The sequence below is a fragment of the Clupea harengus genome, chromosome 18, assembly GCF_900700415.2.
Source record: "Clupea harengus chromosome 18, Ch_v2.0.2, whole genome shotgun sequence".
Lineage (NCBI taxonomy): Eukaryota > Metazoa > Chordata > Actinopteri > Clupeiformes > Clupeidae > Clupea > Clupea harengus.
Window position 1 is genome coordinate 21,247,461 of NC_045169.1, and position 22,198 is coordinate 21,269,658.

At 44.4% G+C, this 22,198-nt stretch overlaps 1 protein-coding gene across 32 annotated transcripts in view; it reads left to right on the forward strand.

The window, feature by feature from the left end:
* LOC105903130 (protein tyrosine phosphatase receptor type D) overlaps positions 1-20,602 on the forward strand; it is a 198,734-nt gene extending 178,132 nt beyond the window's left edge. For all 32 annotated transcript variants that reach the window (XM_042710462.1, XM_031585469.2, XM_031585467.2 and 29 more), the window contains 7 exons: positions 7,549-7,834; positions 10,422-10,600; positions 11,585-11,711; positions 12,597-12,722; positions 14,105-14,259; positions 14,721-14,856; positions 16,637-20,602. In XM_042710462.1, the coding sequence (XP_042566396.1) occupies positions 7,549-7,834; positions 10,422-10,600; positions 11,585-11,711; positions 12,597-12,722; positions 14,105-14,259; positions 14,721-14,856; positions 16,637-16,705 (1,078 nt within the window). In that variant the 3' untranslated portion in view covers positions 16,706-20,602. The remainder of the gene's footprint in view (positions 1-7,548; positions 7,835-10,421; positions 10,601-11,584; positions 11,712-12,596; positions 12,723-14,104; positions 14,260-14,720; positions 14,857-16,636) is intronic.
* The last annotated feature ends 1,596 nt before the right edge of the window (positions 20,603-22,198 follow it).

The following is a 22,198-nucleotide window of genomic DNA, read 5'->3' on the forward strand; positions in this document are numbered from 1 at the left end:
ATGTGAACAACTCCCCGCTGAAAAAAGGACTAAAAAGGGATTACTGAAGAATTCAAATTAGCACATGCAAAAGTGAATTAGAGTTTGTAGCCGAATCAGTTGAAATTGAAAATAGTGCACTCTCGCTCTCCGTCTTCTGCTATCTCGTCGCCTGTCTCTTTTTCCCGCAGCATTCCGAATAGAGGAATTAATGTCTCTCCTCAGACAGGGGCTGTTAATTCTGAGCCCCGCTATCTGATAAAGCGGACCCCAAAGTCTCAAATCCATACGAAAGCGTCACCACCCACACACTGATCTCAGCTCAGCTCTCGCAGGCCATTTCCGGCTGCTGTAAGCCATACTATATATTTTTTTATTTTTGTATTCTTTGTATTTTATTGTAATACTTAGGCCTCCCAGCTTATCAGGAAAACCAGACTGACTGAGAGCCCACATTTGTTTTGTCTGACGTACGACATCCTGGAATTCACAATCAGAAATTAGAATGTCCAAGTGCTCTGTTTGAATGAACCAATCAGAAGTTTAATATTCCCTGCAATGTACTAACTCTAAATTAGAAATGCATTAGCTTGTGCTTTTGATGAATCCATCCAAAAAAAAAAAAAATGTTGATGACTACTGATCTCCCAGGGGAAAAAAAACAATGAAAAAGAAACGTCTCCCTGGTTTTCTCCATCCCTGTCTTCCCGGGACTGATTACATGTCGTTTATCTCAAGCATTTGCAAGTCTAAACACAAAAAAAGTTTGTTAAGGAAGAGAAGATTGTTACTCTCTGCACAATTAACTGCAGTCCACAGACCCTAGTGTGCTTGATTAATTAGTGGGTCCAAATTGTTCTGTGGCAAGGCTGCTCAATAAATAAATTGCAAGGAGACTGCCCATCAGAACTTCCTTGTGCTGCACAAAATGAAGTTCTTTTGTAAATATGAAAACAATTTGTACAAATATCAGTTTCTTTGTCAAGTGAGAATATCTTTCCCACAAAATACATGTTGTCACTGGAGTCATTATTAATAAATGTTTGGGTACTGGGGATGTACGCAAACAATAAGGAATGCACAGGCTAGCACACACACACACACACGCGCGCACACACACACACACACACACACACACACACACACACACACACACACACAGAGAGAGCGAAAGTGAAATTAATTTCGCTTGGTCAGGCCAAAGTGGCTGAAGTGATATTGATTCAGTCTCTCTGTTGAGATGACGATCTGTCACGCCCTAGACAGAGACCCCAATTCACTACGGTTTCATCACTCCAGAGTAAAAAGACACCTCACCAATCTACAGACATGACGTGTGTGTGTGTGTGTGTGTGTGTGTGTCTCATTCATTCTCTCATTCTCTCATTTTTCACTATTATTCTCTCTTTCTCTCTCTCTCTCTCTCTCTCTCTCTCTTCTGGTTCATTCTTTGTCCATCTCTCCCTGATATTTTCTTTTTCTCTATCCATCACTCGTATGCCCATCACACTCTCTCCAACTCTCTGCTGTCCATCTCCTCTATCTCTCTCTCACACACACACACACACACACACACACACACACACACACACACACACACACGTCATGTGATAACAGATTTAATTGAGGATTTTCAAAGAAATCAGACGAGGCACAGAAAAGACTTCCCTTCCCAGTGGCGTATTATGGTCTCCAGTGCAGAGCCAGAGTCTGTGCTTTGTTTTTCAAAAGCATAAATAGTCATTTTTCCCTTTGAATGCAAGGGCTTTGACTGTGAGCCGGCCAATATGAGCACTTCAACCCAGAGAGACAGCTGTGTTCTCTCTCCTCCTCCTCCTCCTCCTCCCATCTCTCTCTCTCTCTCTCCTCCTCCCATCTCTCTCGCTCTCTATTTCTCTCTCTCCTCCTCCCATGTCTCCCTCTCTCCCATCTCTCTCGCTCTTTCTCTCTCTCCTCCTCCTCCCATCTCTCTCTCTCACTCCTCCCATCTTTCTCTCTCTCTCTCTTTCTCTCTCTCCTCCTCCCATCTTTCTCTCTCTCCATCTCCCATCTCACTCTCTCTCTCTGTGCCGCTGCCACTCACACTCGTCTTTTTTTCTCTAAAGTTCTTCTCCATCAGCTTGGCTGCATCTCAGATCTCTTCTAAGCTCTCTAATTACTGAGAATGGAGCCATCTTTTTTCCACTCCCTGATACAAACTTGCATTGAGGAGAAGAGAAGAGCGAAGAGAAGTGCTTGATAAACTTGGTGATAGTGTGTCATCACAGTTAGGCCTTGCGAAAGCTTTTTATGAGGTCCGCCACTCCTCCATTGCCTCTTGGCATAAAAATAGCCTACATGATAACTTTAGTCCAACATCAGCACTTACTGTGATTCACCGCCTTGATTTTAATGGTGCAAAGAAGACCCGCTGTGATGGTTTATGGTATGCCAAAGGTATGAATGTTGGGATGACTCTGTTGGCTGCATACGCCAGAAAGAGAAAAAAGGAGAAGAAGAAGGTGAAGAAGAGGAGGAGGAGGAGGAGGATAAATAAAATCAGCCAACAAGGCAGCCGTGGAGCTGAGCCAACATTCCAGGCCTGAGAAAGCAGGCAGGACTCACACACACACACACACACACACACACACACACACACACACACACACACACACACACCACACACTATTTAAAGTGCACCGCCGGAGCTCCTGACTTTATGGGCTGAGCTCATTCTGTGGGAAGAAGCCATTGTCGAGCACTTTCCTCAGGCCAGTTGTAAAGACAGACTCCCGCTGACAGACACGCACACACACACATACACACTCATACGCCCCCATGCTCAGGTACACATACACACTGACATGCACACACACACACACACATATAGGCTACCCATGCATACACAAACACACACACACAGGCTACCCATACATACACAAACACACAAACACACACACACACACACAAGCAGGCTACCCATGCATACACAAACACACACACACACACACACACACACACACATAGGCTACCCATGCATACACAAACACACCCACTGGTCCTCACTGCTGGATACTCACACGTGTTCACGGGTTCAGTTGGTTATTTGGCATGTGTCTAAGTGTATGTGTGAGTGAGAGAGAGAGAGAGAGAGAGAGAGAGAGAGAGTGAGTGAGTGTGTGTGTGTGTGTGTGTGTGTATTTGAACCCTGAAGATGCTTTTCCATAGCCCAGTATGTGGTGGTCCTCAGCATTTGTGTTGTTGTCCCTTGTCATCTGCATGAGAGACCTTAGATGAGGAGCACACACTCCATGTTGTCCTTGTTTTTTTACGTGGACATTGATCTTGAAAGCCACCCCCCCCCCCCACACACACACACACACACACACACACACACTCACACACACACTCACACTCAGGCTCTTCAAACCGAGTCTGTTGATTGATTCCCATCACATATCAGTAGATCACACAGGCAAGTGGGCTCATGTTGTTCATCTGATGGCTCCGGCCTTAAGCCAGCTCTACGGGCCTCTACAGGCCCACCATGGCAGCAGATGTTTCTAAACAATCTGGCCCCCGATCTGGTCCAGATACGGCTCTGATCTGGTCTTGATTTGATACGGATCCAGTCCCGATCCATTCCAGCTACAATCAAGGAACCTCAGATGAGATGGATGACCCAGCTTGGCACGACTGGCCCTAAGGCGGCAGCCCAGAAAGAGACACTCTTCCCTGATTTATGTTTTTTTTTTTTATTCTTTTTTTTTTTTTTTTTAGTTCCCTCCCACAAGAGACTTTCCTACCACACTCTAGGATTGCAAGGAAAAGGGGGGAAAAAACCTTGTAGATTTAGTCTCTGTCCTCAGTCCTAGCACCCAGTCACTCTTAGCGCCCAGGTTCCAAGAAAGGCAAAACCTGCGGTTCTGCCACCTCACCCATAATGCATTGTGGCTTGTGCCGTGGCATACCCACGGAGGCTAGCAGGGAATGTAAGTGGGTGTGAGTGTCAAGACGTCTGGAGATGAAGCACCTCAGCCCCCCCCCCCCCCAGTCCTTCCTCTCCTCCTCTTTCTCATCTTCCACTGTCACACACATTCAGGAAAGATATTTTGGCATTTCATTTTTTTTTTCAAAAAGTAACTTAGAAGGGCATAATTTGACTCAATAATTTGAATAATCGTACAGTCACTCTCAGCATTTGTGTGTCTGTGTGTGTGCATCCGTGTGTGTGTGTGTGTGTGTGTGTGTGTGTGTGTGTGTGTGTGTGTGTGTGTGTGTGTGTGTGTGTGTGTGTGTGTGTGTGTGTGATTCAAAGACTCTGGAAGTACAGATATAATTGCCATTACCGGGGTGCATCCGAGCTGGCAGTTCTCTCTCGCTCCCCCTCCCCCTCTCTCTTTCCTCGCTCACTCTCTCGCTCCCTCTCTCTCTCCCCCTCTCTCTCTCCCTCTCCTCTCTCCCTCTCTCTCTCTCTCTCTCCCTCTCTCTCTCTCCCTCTCACTCTCTCGCTCCCTCTCTCCCTCTCTCTCTCGCTCCCTCTCTCTCCCTCTCACTCTCTCTCTCTCTCTCTCTCTCCCTCTCTCAGTCTCTCTCCCTCTCTCTCTCTCTCTCTCTCTCTCTCGCAGCTGGTGTCACCTGAATGACACCTGCTTCCTCCAGTGGTCAGGGCGGCAGCAGCTGGACTGAGCCACCGCGGGGAAGAGTGTCAGGTCGTTAGCGCACAGGAAATGGCTGCGTCAGCCAGCTCAGCCTGCCAAGTCTTTAGCCATGCGCTGCCCTCCATCTATCTCTTCTCTTCTCTCATTTCTCCTCTCTCTCTGTCTTTATCTGTCCATCCCGTCCCTCTCTCTGTCACCCAGTCTTTCTCTCTCTCTCTTTCTCTCCCCCTGTCTCTTTCTCTTTCAGTTTTTGTCTCTCCTCTCTCTCGCTCTCTCCCTCTTTCCTTCTGTTGAGCAAACTTCTCTTCACTCAGTTTGTCTTTGTGAGTCTTTTCCTCACAGCTTCACCACACGGCACTCTGCTTTATCTATCTCTCTCTCTCTCTCTCTCTCTCTAACTCTCTCACTTCTTTCTCTTTGCCCCCCCCCCTGTCTTCCTTAAATTATACATTAAAGCCCAATCTACTCTCCCATACCCCCATCTCTCTCCTCTTCTTCCTCCTCCTCTTCCTCCTCCTCTCCGTCTCTCTGCTGAGTTCTCTGCCAGTCAGTTACCAGCTCGCTCACAGTTCATTATACCCCACTCCGCCCCCCCCACCCCTCCCCACTGAAGCCTCTGCAGTCACCTCGGCCAGGGGAGGGATTAGAAACAGATGCAGACAGGGGCGAAATGGTTTCGGATGTTCTTCATCACATAAAATCCCCCTTCACCCTAACACACACACACACACACACACACACACACAGAGAGAGACACAAACCGACAGATATAATGTCTCTTCTGAATCCTTAGAATTCTGGAAGTGAATCATGCCACAAATATTCACACACACACACACAAGCCTATATTCACAATCACACACACACTAACTCACTCGCAAAGTCCTCATCCATCACACACATAGCCATAAAAATCTCTCAATGAGCAGTCGAAGCGTTAGCATCTGGCAATTATCAAAATGCTGGAAGTCCTCTTGCCAAAAACCATCAGGAGAAGAGCGTAGGGGAGAGGGGGGGGGGGAGAACCACAACAGCACAAAGACAGAAAGACACACATCAGATTAATCGGAGGTGCGGCTCTCGTAAACATAAAACGCTGGATGATTTGCGGTGTTGGACGGCTCCCATAAGCGTCCCAGCCGATTGGTGGTGGCATGGGACATTAAGCACCCTTTAGCCCCGGGGACTAGCTCGCGTTTTATGCTTCGACTTGCCGTTTTTTTGGTTAATATAAATGAAAAACAAATGCGGTGTGGAGGAGAGGAGAGACGAGACGAGACGAGGCGAGGGGAGAGGAGAGGAGAGGCTACTGAAGCGTAGGCAGCAGCTCGTAGGCACGTTGGCTTAATGGATTGAATAACCTATTTACTTTTAAAGTACCAAAGCTAAGGACTGTAAGTAGTCTCTGAATGAGTGAGAGAGAGAGAGGGAGGCCATCAAATGTGTTTCTGTCTTGAAGCAATGTACTGATAAATGTAAAAAGAGTGTGTTGAAAAAAGTTCATGAACAGAAAAAATGAAAGAGCTAATTAGAGTGGAAGACGCAAACACAAACACAAACACAAACACAAGCACATACATTTTCCCATGGGGAAATGCCACATGTTAGAAGGAGTGTTTTTTCTATGTATTTCATATCTGTCTCACCCCCACCCCCTCCATACACAAACAAACAAACACACACACACACACACACACACACCCTCTGCCTTCTACAGCCTTAATGTGAAAATCTACGGACCCACGTTGGAACAAGGAGGCCTAGCTTTTTTTTCCCCGCTACCATCTCAAAAGCCATTACGCTGTTTTAGCGGGGAGCGCTAATTGAACACACATAATCAAAGTCAGCTGCACCTTCAACAAGCTGAAGTGCAGAGCGAGGAAACAAACAAAAAACAAACAAAAAAATAGGGAACGTTTGAACTTAGAGATGCAGGTTAAATGGGCTGATATTCAGATAGAAAGACACAGAGACGGAGGGAGAGGGAGGGAGAGAGAGGGAGCGAGGGAGGGGTATAGCATGGGAGGAGGCAGTAAGTGAGTTTGGGTGGGGGTGGGTGGGGGGTGGGGTACAGGTGTGGAGAGTGGTACTGAAGATCCAGGACAGGCCCTTTAGTGATCGTCAGCCAAAGGCTCTGCTGCACCACTTAAGGTCTGATTGCTCCACGACCCCTGCCAAGTCAGACTCACTCACACAGAATGGGAGATGGGCCCGCTCCAGCCCTGGGGAGAGAGAGAGAGAGAGAGAGAGAGAGAGAGAGAGAGAGAGAGTAAGGGAAACGAGTTGGGGGGAGAGAGAGAGAGAATAGAGAAAAACAAAGTGGGGAGAGAGAGAGAGAGAGAGAGGGGAGAGAGAGAGAATAAAAAGAGTTAAAGGGAGTGAGAGGCAAGAGAGAAAGTCACAAAGAGAAAAAAGAGTTGGGGGGGAAGGGGGGGAGAGGGAGAAAGAGTCCAAAGAGTCCATCACTCCTTCTCTTTCTCTCTGGCCGCCAAAACCCTCTCTGCTACAGATATTGGGATTAATGTGCCGTGTGGTGCCACATAGGGACTCTGGACTGGGTGGTCTCGTAAAAATTCAGTTTGAAAAGGTGGTCGAGACCACTTCCCCTACATGCCTGTGGACAAACGTTAGAGGAAAGAAGATATAACATTAAAGGATATAACGAAAATATGGCAGAAATACATCATATGTGCATCAGGGATTTCAGAAACGTAAAGTACCCCAAAGAGTGCTTGTATTAACAAACCATTAGCGCCTTTCAGTCCAAAGCCGACTCCCAAAACCCTTCAGTTCAAATCCGCTACAGCTACTGCACTTGGAGACAAAGATATTAGATAACTATGGCTACTTCTTCTATCTTCTCTGTAGTGAGATAATTCCAATCTAACATCTAGTATCCCTTTCTTATTTTCCTCTCTCTTCTCCGTAGTGCGGGCGTGGGTCGGACGGGCTGCTTCATCGTGATCGACGCCATGCTGGAGCGCATCAAGCACGAGAAAACGGTGGACATCTACGGCCACGTGACGCTGATGCGTGCCCAGCGCAACTACATGGTACAGACGGAGGACCAGTACGTCTTCATCCACGACGCCTTGCTAGAGGCGGTCACCTGCGGTAACACCGAGGTGCCCGCCCGCAACCTGTACACCTACATCCAGAAGCTCACGCAGATCGAGACCGGGGAGAACGTCTCCGGCATGGAGCTCGAGTTCAAGGTGAGCTGACAAAACATTTTAGCTTTAGCTTCCAGAATCCCTAGAACCTGTAGACCTTTAGCTTCTAGAACCTGTAGACCTTTGGCAGATAGAACCCTTAGAACATGTAGACCTTTAGCCTCTAGAACCTTTAGAACCTGTAGATCCACTTGCCAATGGTTAGTGTCCTGTGTCAATGATTTTTTCCCCATTGAAGATAGTTTTTCCCCTTTGTAATCAAATTCACAGTGTATTCATTCAGATGACACTTTTGTCCAAAGCAACTTAGCCTACAGATATTCATTTTCATTAGCAGCCTAAGTGTGCTCCCTGGGACGTCACTAGATTTGTGACCTCCTTGATGTTGGACGGCACCATGTGTTCTCATTTCATAAGGTGTTCTAGTAGTCCTCTATAAAACTTAAGAAATCTGGAGAGGTAACTGAACATGATAGTTATTACTCTCCCCACATTAATCACGAGTATGCTGTTACAGTGATGTCATTCTTATGCATGTGTATAAGAATTTTTTTACCGGTCAATTGACAGCGGACAGCATTGCCACGAAACCTACGCCAGCTGTGTAGTATGTTTAGAGGGGTTCACTTCTCCCATGTCACATTACCTTTTCATGAATATCACCAGGGGAAGGAAACGACCCCCAGCTGCTACACATTAGCTACAGTATTACTGAATCCTAGCGGGGCAGTTTCCCCGCTCTGTTTTATGTGCCAGTAAAAGGCATGGGCTTGATACATTTAAGTCACTCAGGGTCTGTCATCAGTCAGTGAAAGGGTTCCTGCTGCAGAGTAACAACCAGCATGAACTGCAGCTTTTAAAATAACAAAGTAAAGCAACAGTTTGGACTACGGGCGAGCCAGTGTGTTTTAAAGACAACAAGCAGCTAGCAGCCAACAGAGGATGCCATAATTCTTCGAGAAAAGGAGCGCGATGATGTGAGTGAAGCGGGGTTGTGAAATGTCATGTCCCACGCACGCATTTTCAAGGAATACATGAGTGGCATGGTTTCCTGGAAAAGCCACCGCAGACCTATTCCCACGCAGACCTAGCCTTCAAACCAGAAACAAAAATAAGACGATAAGCTGCCCGCAGTAAATGCTGTTCCCTTTTCACGTCCGGATGTCATTCGATTCTGGCGTTTCTCATTCGACTCAAAAAGCTCAAACTCCCTTACCGTAAGTCAGTAAATGATCAGATAGCATTTCAAAAGCTCTGTGGGCAGTCCATTCAAGTAGTCACCCCCCCTCTGCCCACCCGCTCCCCAGCCTCTAACCCACCTCCACCCCCGAGTCCTCAAGCCAAAGACCCGGCTCCTCTGCCAAGTGGTACTGGGCTCGGGGGCTTGACTCCACTAATTAGCCAATCGCGGGTCCCCCTCCAGGGTTCCATTCCAACTGGCATTACAGTAGTGAGGTGAGACAGCATGGGGCCTGCGGCTTTCTACCCCCCCCCCCCCCCACACTTACCCACTACCACCCCCCCACCCTTACCCACTACAGTCAAAAGACCCCTCAAAGACAGCCTCCAATTTTCAGCCCCCCTCTCCTCTCCTCTCCTCTCCTCTCCTCTCCTCTCATTCCCAAGATGGGATGAATAGAGTGGGAGAATAAAAGCCTCTTAGCTTATGTCAAACATAAGACCCCTTTCACTCAAATGACACTCGCCAGATACGCCAAAAAGAAAACGCCACCAAAAACAAAACTAACGGAAAGACACGGAAAGAAAGCACTAAAGACAGAGAAAAACAGAGGAGGGGGAAATGGGAACGATGAGAACACAATCAGAACACAATGAGAACAAATGAGAGTACAATTAATTAAACTCTCTGGCTTCCAACCGCTACTTTAGCTTGTCCATCTCCTCCATTCATGACTCTCATGCTGTTGGTGTTGTCTGGCATAAACCTGACAGCTTTAAACAGCATAAACCTGATTAGCTTAGCTTAGACACACTGACTCCACGTACTGAGGGCTTAACCCACCCTAACCCACCCCACCCCAGCCAAATCCTAACCCTAACCCAAACTTATCCCACCCTACCCCACCCCACCCCATCCTATGCGGTGTGCAGGCAGCAATCAGCTAGTCCCGCAGGGTGTCCATTTTGTCTTCTTTAGAGTGGCATCACTTTCAGCCTGCCAACACTGACACTTTTAGCATCAGTGGTATATGTGTACTACTGTTGTATAGTGTGTGTACTCTCTCTCTCTCACACACACACACACACACACACACACACACACACACACACACACAAACACACTCCTACATGGCTACAAGTGTCAGTCTTGGCGGCATAGAATACAGGCAGCTAAACCTCACAGTCTAGCTAAAATGGAAAACATAGCATCCCATAGCACTGACACATTGGAAAAAAAACAACAATCTGACCAAAGAAGAAAAACAGTTACAGAAAAAAGGAGGAGAAAGAGAAAGACTTGGCCAACCTAGAGGTCTCTCTGAAGAACAGACACCACAAGAAAAGTGATTTTCCCCCTAAAGGCATTATTATATTTTTCCATCTCTGTATGTGTGTGCGTGTGCGTGTGTGTGTGTGTGTGTGTGTGTGTGTCCTTTTTGTCGCGCAGCGCTTGGCCAACTCGAAAGCCCACACCTCCCGATTCATCAGTGCCAACCTGCCCTGCAACAAGTTCAAGAACCGCCTTGTCAACATCATGCCATACGAGTCGACGCGCGTGTGTCTACAGCCCATCCGCGGGGTGGAGGGCTCCGACTACATCAACGGCAGCTTCATCGATGGATACAGGTAACACACACACACACACACACACACACACACACACACATACATACAGACTACATCAACGCCAGCTTCATCGACGGATACAGGTAACACACACACACACACACACACACACACACACACACACACATACATACAGACTACATCAACGCCAGCTTCATCGACGGATACAAGTAACACACACACACACACACACACACACACACACACAGACTACATCAACGCCAGCTTCATCGGCGGATACAAGTGGGGGCCTCCGACCCGCAGGAAAACAAAACACACGTCCGAGAGATGAAACAGCTGTGCCTAATATTCACAAATGCATTATTTATGTGCGCAGATGAAGTTGATACTCACGATGCTCACTATGCACTGTGGGATGTCATTGCTTGTGTCAACAAAGGGCTCACGTTCCCAGCATGCACTTGTAAGCCCCAGAGCAAGGGTATATGCCTCACGGCCAGGGAAGTAGCAGGTTGAACCAATTTGCTGTGCAGTTCTATGTGGTCACATATTAAACATATTAGACTGTTCCTGTTTACTTGATCACTTGCTGTATTTCAGTGGATGCCAATCTCACCACCTCGTAAAAATGCTTGTTCAATCAACAATCTTCTGGCATAGTGCGTAGGCTACATTTGCTCGTTGGTTTGTTCAAGTAAACTATCATGAAATTAGTAGGTTTTCTTAGCAAGTGCTTTGGAACTGTGACTATGCTACTTGCCAGAGACACAGTAGAATAGAAAGTCTTTATTGTCATTGTATATTATTGTCGAAATTTGTAACGCTGCTCCTGTAGCGCTGCCACGAGGGACAACATATAGTGGGACAATAGCTACAAAAAAAATGAAAAAGATTAAGAGCACAACAAAGTGCAGTGGTTTAGAGTAGAAGTCCTCCCCCTGAGGTGCGTTACAGATAAATACAGTAACTTTTTGTAGGAGAAGGAATAACCTTTAAAATGTCCCCCATTGTCTCTCTTCACAGGCAACAGAAGGCCTACATCGCCACGCAAGGCCCTCTGGCCGAGACCACCGAGGACTTCTGGAGGATGCTGTGGGAGCACAACTCCACCATCGTGGTCATGCTCACCAAACTCCGAGAGATGGGAAGGGTACGTGTCCACTGGCGCCAGGCATTACCGCACGGAGGGGGCTCCCATTCCGCTGTCTTTACCATTAGGGTTTCCTAATTGATACACTGAGCATTATCAGACAGAGAGAGAGAGAGAGAGGAAGAGATGAGAAAGAGAGAGAGAGATGAGAGAGCGGGTTTAAGATTGCTTCACCTCATCTATTTCTTACTGTGAATAGAGAAAGAAAGAAAGAAAGAGAGAGAGGAGAAAGAAAGGGAGAGAGAGAAAGAGAGAGAGAGAGGGTTGAGATTGTTTACCATCTGTTTCTTTCTTTGCTGTGTGTGTGTGTGTGTGTGTGTGTGTGTTGTGTGTGTGTGGGCTTGTCATATGCATGTAGTCCAGAGGTATAATGGTTTCTGTACAGTTAACTGGATAAGTAAGGACTGCACTTTATTTTCCCCACTAGTCAAACTCAACACAGATGTCCACAACCTCAAAGAGTAATCTCTCTCTTAGACTTTTTTCTCTCTCCATCACTCGCTCTATCTCTATCTATCGCCCTCCTCTCTCTCTCTCTCTCACACACACACACACTTATGCTCAACCACACCCAAATATCAGACCCCTCCAAAAGGACCAGGCTGTATTATTTGCTGAATAACATTCTATATAATTTTTGGGAATAAGGTTCACCCTCTCATTTCAAAACAAAAGCCTCAAGCCTCAGCTGTGAAAGAGCTCTGGGAGGCCGGGATACTGTACTCAACCTGATGTGTCTCATCCGTCACTCTCTCCCTCTCTCCCTCTCTCTCTCATCCGTCACTCTCTCCCCCTCTCTCTCTCTCTCTCATCCGTCACTCTCTCCCCCTCTCTCTCTCTCCCTCTCTCCCTATCTCCCTCTCTCCCTCTCTCTCTCTCTCTTAGGAAAAATGCCATCAGTACTGGCCAGCGGAGAGGTCTGCCCGCTACCAGTATTTTGTGGTGGACCCGATGGCCGAATACAACATGCCTCAGTACATTCTGAGGGAGTTCAAAGTCACAGACGCCAGGGTAAGCTCTCGAACACACACCACACACACTCCACACACACACACTCACACACACACACACACACTCACACACACACACACACACACACACACACACACACACACCACACACACACCACACACACACACACACACACACACACCACACACACACACACACACACACACCACAAACACACACACAAAAACACTGACACCACACACACACACACACACAGACAAACACCACACACACACACACATACACACAGACAAACACCACACACACACACAAACACAAGTGCTTCATACGGCCGTTTTTGGTCATGGTTTGGTGATCATGATAGATAAAATGGGAGGACATACGAATATGTACTGTTCAGTAAATATATGTGCTTATGCAACCGTTTTTGTGACTCCTTTAGCACCCAAGGGTGAAAAGGTTGCCTCTTGTCAAATTTTTTTTTTTTTGATGGTTATGTCCGTGTAGCGATTAGTGGGTAGCAAGTGAAGTTAATGCTGTTTTTTTGTGGAATTTACCATTTCAACAATGGAGACGTAGCATTAGCTATGGGTTTGTCGGTAGACTGCTTTAACTCATCTGCGATTTGAAAAAATCATAATAATAATAATAAAAATACAAATCTTTACATTTACTGCAGAGCTCAGAGTTTTAATTCCATCAAAGGCTTACGAAGATAAACGGCCCAAGCTCTTCCTTTGTAGTGCACATTACCCATATACCTCAATGGGGACAGCTCTCCTTATCGCCGGTGTACAATATCACTTAAGCAATGCACATCCGCACAAAGCCTGCATTCTCAAGAGTCTAGCAATTGCGGCACATCAAAGGAATTAGCTCATTCATTGTTCCAGTATTAAAACACGCAGGTGAAGTGACAGATATATCTTTGTGTTGTGAGAGCTGGGGAAATCGTTCCTTTGTAGTTTTCCTACCTACTGCTGTCACCCCATAACACCCGGTGAATGTTACACAAAGAACTGGGTCACCGCTGGAAAGCTATTTTAGTTCGGCGTTATGACAACAATGGTAACAGCTTACTTGAACCCGTACGTCATAAAACTAACAGCCATTAAAAAAATATCCTTGTGGGTGCCATATACGATCATAGTATTGAAGGATTTATTATTTGTTTAATCAGTGTCATTGCACTATCACCGACAATATTGACATAATACTATAATTAGAGGTTATGAGGTTAAATATAGTTTGAGGTTTTGAGAATTGGTAGGCAACAGACGTCAATAAAGCTATTGAGACACGGTCAATGACTCATCAAAGATAGTGAGGCTATGCTATGTTACCCACCCTGCAATGCTCACTGGCACATTCCGCAGAAGCGTTTATCAATGTAAACATTGTTTGATGTTTTTTGGTTTCAGGACGGACAGTCACGGACGGTACGGCAGTTCCAGTTCACCGACTGGCCTGAACAGGGAGTACCAAAATCAGGAGAGGGCTTCATCGACTTCATCGGCCAAGTGCACAAAACGAAAGAGCAGTTTGGCCAAGACGGACCCATCTCGGTCCACTGTAGGTAAGGATGCCCACTAAGGTCCGGGAGATGTAAGAGACTTCTTGAATCAGCAAGTACCCTTTTTACATCTTATAACAGGCCTCATCAACAGGCCAGCACACGTGATTTTATATAATCTACCACAGATACAGCTCCAATTTGAATGCAAAGCTCTGCACTGATCACACCTCGGTGCCCTCTTTGTGGCTCATCAAGTGGTCTTCTACGGGGTAGCCCCACCTGTTGTGTATATACTCCTTATGCCAGTCATTAGCATTAGTATTAGCATCTAATTATCTCCTCCCCTCTCCCTTTCTATCACTCCTCTCTGGTTCTCCTCTCTCCTTCCTGCCCTCTTCTGGTTCTCCTCTCCTCCCTCCTTCCTTTCCTCCTCTGGTTCTCCTCTCCTCCCTCCTTCCTGCCCTCTTCTGGTTCTCCTCTCCTCCGTCCAACCTGTCCTCCTCTCGCTCCTCTCCCTGCAGTGCCGGCGTGGGCAGGACCGGGGTCTTCATCACCCTCAGTATAGTACTGGAGCGGATGAGGTACGAGGGTGTGGTGGACATCTTCCAGACGGTGAAGATGCTCAGGACGCAGAGGCCAGCCATGGTACAGACGGAGGTCAGTACGCCTGTCAATCAAACTCGGCTGTCAGTTTAAGGAGCCTTATTGGCATATCCGTAATAAAATACGATATTGCCAGCACACATTATAAAAATGGGGAACAAAAACTTTACATACAGACTACAGACTGGTCAGGATGCAGAGGTCAGCCATTGGTCAGTAAACCGGTCAATCAAAAGTCGGTATTCTGTCTATCTCAGTCAATCAATTTTCAAATCGAAAACGTTTTTATTTCGGTTTAGAGAACCTTTTGTGCGTGGTTGTAATGCAATACAGCATTGCCAAAATAGAACATATAAATGGGTCAAAAAATGTATATATAAATAATATAATACATTTTTAGATCAGTTGTTACAAAATCATGAAAAACATTAATGAGAACAACCAACACCTTGAGAACATTTTTATTTAAGCAGTAAAACTCTGCGGTATACTTAGAGGTTGTCAATCAGTCAATCAAACAATCACAGGGGACTTAGAGGCTGTCCATCAGTCAATCAATCAATCAATCACAGTGAACTTAGAGGTTGCCAATCAGTCAGTCAATCAATCACAGTGTACTTAAAGGTTGTCAATCAGTCAGTCATTCACAGCGGTTGAAAGAGAATGGCTGATGTATGTTGTTTTGTTTGATGTCAAGTATAATGAAGGAAAAAACTGGATTGATGAGCTATTATCAATATTTATACTGTTTCATGGTATCTCCACCATACATATACACACACACTAGAGCTTTTAAGGTTGAGCACATCAGATACACCACATCAACTCTCGAGTAACTTTTCTAGTTGTAGAAGGAAGCCAGTTTCTTGATCAGAAGTTACTAATGGCAAAAGACTGGAAGGTAGAGAAGCCATTGCAACCGGCAATCAAAATGATCAATGGGAACTTCAGGTTCAATTTCTGGTCACTAACTCTGTCCCTGCAAATGCACCACATACTGAAGCACAGTCAGGAGGTGGAAGCCATCCCACAGAAGTCATTCTGACTCAAATATGAAGGGGTGCATAGATAAAAGAAGAGAGAGAGGGGAAAAAACAACCCTATATTCTATGCAAATGCACACTGATGGGGCATTACAGCGGCCAAAAGGCACTCTCACATCGATGGGAAATTATTTTTCGAGATCAATAATGTACTCCAAAAAAAAGAGACAAAAAGGTGTGCAGTGGTGGACAAGTGGCTCTCTGGCTCCGGTGAAAGCAGCAATCTTCTGCTCGACTGTGCAGAAGTAGGACCCAAGAGGGGGGGTAGGGGCGCGGGTGGGGGGGGGGGGGTGGAGGCATGAGATGAACCTCAGCAAAATGTCAGAGTAGACGTATTAACCATTTGTGCCAAAGTTCCAAATCTTTCTTCTCATCTTTCACATTCTGGTCTCTTTTCCAGCAGAGTATAAACATTTTATAAGACATTTACATCCATTTCAGTTCAGTTCAAAATGAACACTGTCACAGTGTTTCGTTACAGAAACCTAAGAATATAAGACTTAAAGTACATTAGAGTAAAGCACATATAACGTCTGTCTAAATATTCCCATGTGGCTGAATGAAGATTGGATTTTGTGGCTGAATTTGTTGCCTCAGCTTTGAATACGCCAAAATAAACCTTTGAAAACTTTTGACCCAGGCCAAGGTTTACGGAGTCTCACATTTGGGCAAATGCTCTGGTGCTTTAGAAATGTTTTTGTTTATCCTGTTTACACTTATTGTACCTGTTTATTTATCGTTCACGATTTGTTTACAGCAGACTGACGCCTGCTTATTTTGTCTGTCTACAGGATCAGTACCAGTTCTGCTATCGAGCAGGCTTGGAGTACCTTGGGAGCTTTGATCACTATGCAACGTAAGAGTCTCGCTCCTGGCGGGGGAAAAAACCAGACGGGCCTTGAAGAACCAGAGCGTCTGTACTGAGCCATACCTCCCTGCTTGCGTGCGACAAGTACTTCTTTATTCAACTCCTAGGGTCAAGACTTGGGTAACGAACCCAAACCTAAAAAAAAAAAAATTAAATAATTGAGGAAAGACAATTCCATGCGGACCAAGAATAACCCCTTACCCTGGCACCCCCCCCCCAGTACAACCTCCCCAATCCCCCACCCACATGCCCTTCACACCCCGCCCCCCGACCCCCACCACCCCCAAAAGAAAATCTAATAATCTTACCCCCAATACTGAGACACGGGGAGTCCTGACTGTTGGAGCTTCGTATGGAATTATTATTTTTCTTCTTTTGGCTTCAAGGATTCCCCTCGGACGGATCAACTCGACACATGAATTCAATGAAATATAAAGAAAAACAAACAAAAAAAACAAAACAAAAAAACACATACGTAAATGAGTAAATAAACAAACAAACATTCACGAGAACTGCATCAACGAACACAGAGCTTTGGGAGAGAGGAGGAGTCAGACGAAAAACAGCCTGAGATACGATGCATATTGTAAAGTGTATTTTCTGTTCTACAATCAAATGACACGAGAGGGCGTCTCATTGGATGACGAAAAAAGAAGAGACCAGTGATTGGTGAAATATTAAAAAGGGACACCACTAAAGTAAAAAAAGAAAATAGTCCTTTTCCTGTCACAACTTTCCTCATTCAATTATAAAAAGGGGGTGGGTATGGGATGTTTAAAGGAATACCAGATAAATGATAAAAACTTATTGATTTAGTTTTTTAGTACTTTATTATACAGCTGATCCTGTGCTTCAGTTTGAACTGTGTGAAATTATTTCCTTTTTTTAACAAACTGATCACTTGACGAAGTGAATTCAAACTAAGTATAGGCTTTGTCATTCACATTTTTTCCATTCAATGCATAATTTTGTAAGCTGTAGGACTAGTCTAATGTATGCACCATTATGTTAAAAAAAAATCCCAACGCCGCCTTTTTACTGTTTTTATTTCCTTGTGTTTACCATGTAATTGATTTGCAGACCTGTGTTTTCACTACCAAAATGCTAACATAAGCATTTCTTTTCTATTTGTCCATGATCACCTACACAATAACCTACACCTGTTCAATAAACTGGGGCTCTGTGGAATCAACAGGGATGAGCAAAGTATGAAGTTGCTGCTACCAATTATCTTAGTTCTTCCATGTTAGAATGATGTGTTGCCAATGAGAGGATATTTATAAATAACAGATTTATATTAAATATATACATATGTATACCATATTAAAAGAATATATTCTCTGTATGTTCCATGTATAGAGAATATATGTACCATATGAACATATTTATGAATTTCGAGATTATACAATATAAAATGAATATATAAAGCTATGTTATGAATGATTATATATAAAAGTTCTGCAATGAGATTTCTGTAGTTTCTTGGAGGGAAATAAGAGAACTTTCACTGGAATGCACATCAGTAGTAAAAAAAAAAAAAAGATCGTATTCTGATTCAGTGCATCTTTTCTTGTGCAATAAATAGGTGTATTATAAGTAGGGTTTTTGTGTGTATACCTTGATTTTCTTTCTTTTTTTCTCCCTCTCTCTCTCGTTTTTTTTTTCTCATGGCATTGCTATCCCCTTCACGGGAGGGGGTTTCGAGGAGATTGTCACTTTGTCACTCGGAAATAATGTAGTGCATCTAGACACGTGGAAGTCCAGTCTATGGTTAGTGCAACTAGAACGGTAGCCATGTAGTCGTTCTGTAGTGTAGTATGGTAAGGTACAAAGACGTCACTTTCTTGAGCTTTTAAAAAGGTGTAACGGCGTAATATTCTATGTTTTTATTTTTTCGCATTTAGAGTGCCTTATATTTATGCCTGTTTTTATTAAGATATACATTAACTCTCTTATGTATTGTTTTAGTACCCCATATTATCTATCGATTTGTGTATTTAATTTTAGCATAAGTATCCTCTTTCTTTTTTTGTTAAAAGTATTATTACATTATATGGAATTATATATGCAAATAAGTAAATTCAAATGCTCCAGTTTAATTTTCCTCGATCCTTATTATTTTCTGTGGCCTTAATTAATCTGGCATAGTGAAAAGTAAACCAGAACAGTCAACATTATAAATAGCATAGCATGAGGTCCATCAAAGAATCAGAATGCAGCTGAACACCCACAGACAGGCTGTATACATTGTTAACTTGTTTCTCCACGAGTGACGCTAATAGTTTTAAAACTGCAGTGTCACTGTGCAGCAACGTGAAATAGTGTTGTGTCTTTCGATCGGCTAGGTACATGTCTTGGCCTACTCTAAAGACAACGCATCTCGTACTCGTTTGTCCTCTTCATGTCGATCACGTGAGACAGTCTCCGGCTACTGGAGCGCTAGGAGTATTATGCTGACTCTCAGTCGAAAAGGGACACCATACCCTGCCTTAGGACTGACAGTACACACTCGTTAAGGAACGGATGTTATCAGAATAAGCAAGCAGAAAAAAAGAAAAAAGAAAAAAATTCTGAAAGGAAAGAAAGAATGAAAAAATGAATTCTTGACAATCCAGCAATGTGTGGGGCCAGGGTGACGATGGACACTCTCACAAAGCAAGAAGCGTTTTTCTTACACTTATTTCCGTTTGTTGGTTTCATAGACACATGACAAAGACACGCTCAAATTTTGTTCGCGCCGCCGTCGGTAGATATATATTTTCTTTCTCTTCCGTGGCTTTGTGGATGTGCATTCCAGGTGCTTTCTTTCCCTGATTGCTTTACGCTGAAAGGTTGTGATTCTGTCAGTCGCTTCATCGATTCAAAGTGTTTCTTTTTTGTTTTGTTTTTCAGTGTTGTTGTTATTGTTGCTTTCTCTTTCACCAGTCTTTAATTTCCCATTCATTGCTGTAACAGTCTAAACTCCAAAAGTGCTATTATTTAGCTTCATGTACATGTCACGTCCATCTGTTTCCATCCAGTATTAACCCGGGTGCGTGCAGTATGGTTGTACTCCCGCGACGCACTTTCACTTTCATTTTCTCCATTTCAATCTTATTTCGATATGCATGGTGACCCTGTGGCCGCAGAGGGCCCTGGTAGGAAGAATTGCACTTTCTCTATCTTTGTACTATGCACTGCCCTCTTGATTCTGAACCCAATAATGTATTACTTGAACCCATCTGTAAGAATCTCCTGACACACTCACTTTGTGTATATAAATAACACAACAATGGTATTGAAATTTAAAAAAAGAAAAGACAAAAAAAAATGGTTTGTGGCAAAAAGGGCATCCATCATGGTGCCATGGAAATTCATCCAGGTGACTCCCTCTTTGGAGATTTTTGCCCCCAGCCACCAGCCCTCTCCCCAACCTGTCCCACCCCAACTTGCCCCACCCTGCCCTGCCCTGCCCTGTCCTGTCCTGTCCCTAACACCAACCCTCGTTGCCATCTGTTCTGTGGCTTTTGATCCAAGAGCTTAGAGTGTCATTGAGAGAAAATAAACGTCGTGTTCTCTACTCTCTCTCTCTCTTCCTCCTATCTATCACTCGTCTGGATGCATAGACTGAAATTAATTACAGAAATTGTACAAAACAACTAAAAAAAAAGAGAAAAATGGCTTGTTAAAAGAAATCATAAAATTACCTCCAGTTAGTTGTAAGCGTAAACTGTTTTCTTTTTTTTTCCAGATTTGTTTGTTTGTTTTCTGAATGAGAGGGGTGGTTTTTATTTTCTTACTTAGGTTATATTGGTGGCGAAAGATGTCTGTATGGAAAAAAAAAAACAATTCTTTGCTGACACAAGTTCCATTTGTTATAAATGAATTCTATTAAAAAATGTAAGTGTTATGCATCATGTGCTTCCACTTTCTCCCTCCAATCACATTGAGTCTTAGAGACAGATGAGGCCATTTCTACTCCTGCTGCCGATATTGGGGTGGGGGGGGGGGGGGCCATAGCGAAATCCATAGCACCTCTGCCCAAGGAAATAATGGCCTCTCTCAGCTCCTTAATAGATCTTTTGTTGTGCAATTAGCACTCTGACAAGTCAGGGGAAAATAAATGGGGTCCATATCCACGATGTCCCCTCTCCTGAAATATCATCAGATGAAATATGTCCAGGTGTGTGTTACTGTGAAGACAAACAACTATAAATTTATTTTTTTTTAAACGATAAAGGACCATGTACCTAACAGGAAGCAGTGTGGACTTAACCCTGTGCAACAAAAACCTGACCTACAAATAGAGTGAAATCACCACACACACACACACACGCACCTCAGACCAAAGTTTTCAATGAACTATGTATTCAGAGGGAATGTTTAACTTCAAATACTCCAGCGCTTGCCTAGGGACAATGATTGTGGTTCTTTCATGCACCAACTCACCTGTCAGCTGATCAGAAGGTTTCATAATAAGCTGCCGTACCGAGTTAGGGGACAGAATTTTAAAACTTTGGCATACTAGAGAATTTGACTAATGTCTTGGCAAAATGTTGCCTCGAGAGGCTGATTAAGTCGCACCACGTCTTTTTTAAACAGGGTTGGCGAGCTCACGCCAACGGCAGAAACATCTGTTTAGGAGTACGGAAGAGGCTGACGAGAGAAGGGCCTTTATCTGGTGCTGCCCAGATTTGGCTTTTCAAGGCTGTGTGTGTGTGTGTGCGTGTGTGTGTGTCTGTGTGTGTGTGGGGGGGGGGTTGTCTCTCAAAAATGTCAGCACGTCTTTAAGACATACGGCATGAGCTGTTTGAACAATCTATAAAACGTGGAAATGAACAACTTGACATTTAGGCGTCTATCATCCACAGTTCCAGCTTTACTTTTTCTATGACTGATGCCATCCTATAAATATTTCCTACATAAATATGCCTATTAAATCAGTTCATCTCTGTAACTCAACCAAGCTACTCAGAGAGGAAGGAAGAACGAGTTGACATGTGAAAGTTATAATTCAGTTCAGATGCAGAATAAGATTCAGATTCTATTTCAGGTCTAATGATATTTGGCATGTTCAACCTGAGGAAAACAATCAGATAAAAACTGTAATAGGAGACTTTGCTTCTTCTCTCAAACGAACTCCCATTTCCGACTTCACTATGTGATTCGGCCCACATACACTCTCAAACATCCTTGGAACAGATATGAAATAAACAGGGCAAGTGTTCAAAATGGCCGTCCCCCCGGGGTATGACAGCAATCAGATCGGCCTATCAAGGTCCAGATGAACAGTAAAAGGCAGATACAGTATACTGAACATATTAGTCAACCTTCAGCCCCAGTACAGCTAGGCCTAGCATTGACAAGAGGCTCTTATCGAACATCAGGCCCAGCGGCACACATCGCATAACCATGCTGAACCATGACAATGCACTTTAATAGGTGCTGTTAGGTGCTGTTTGTCCTTTATCCGAACATGGCCATACCCATGGTGCATGGTCACAAT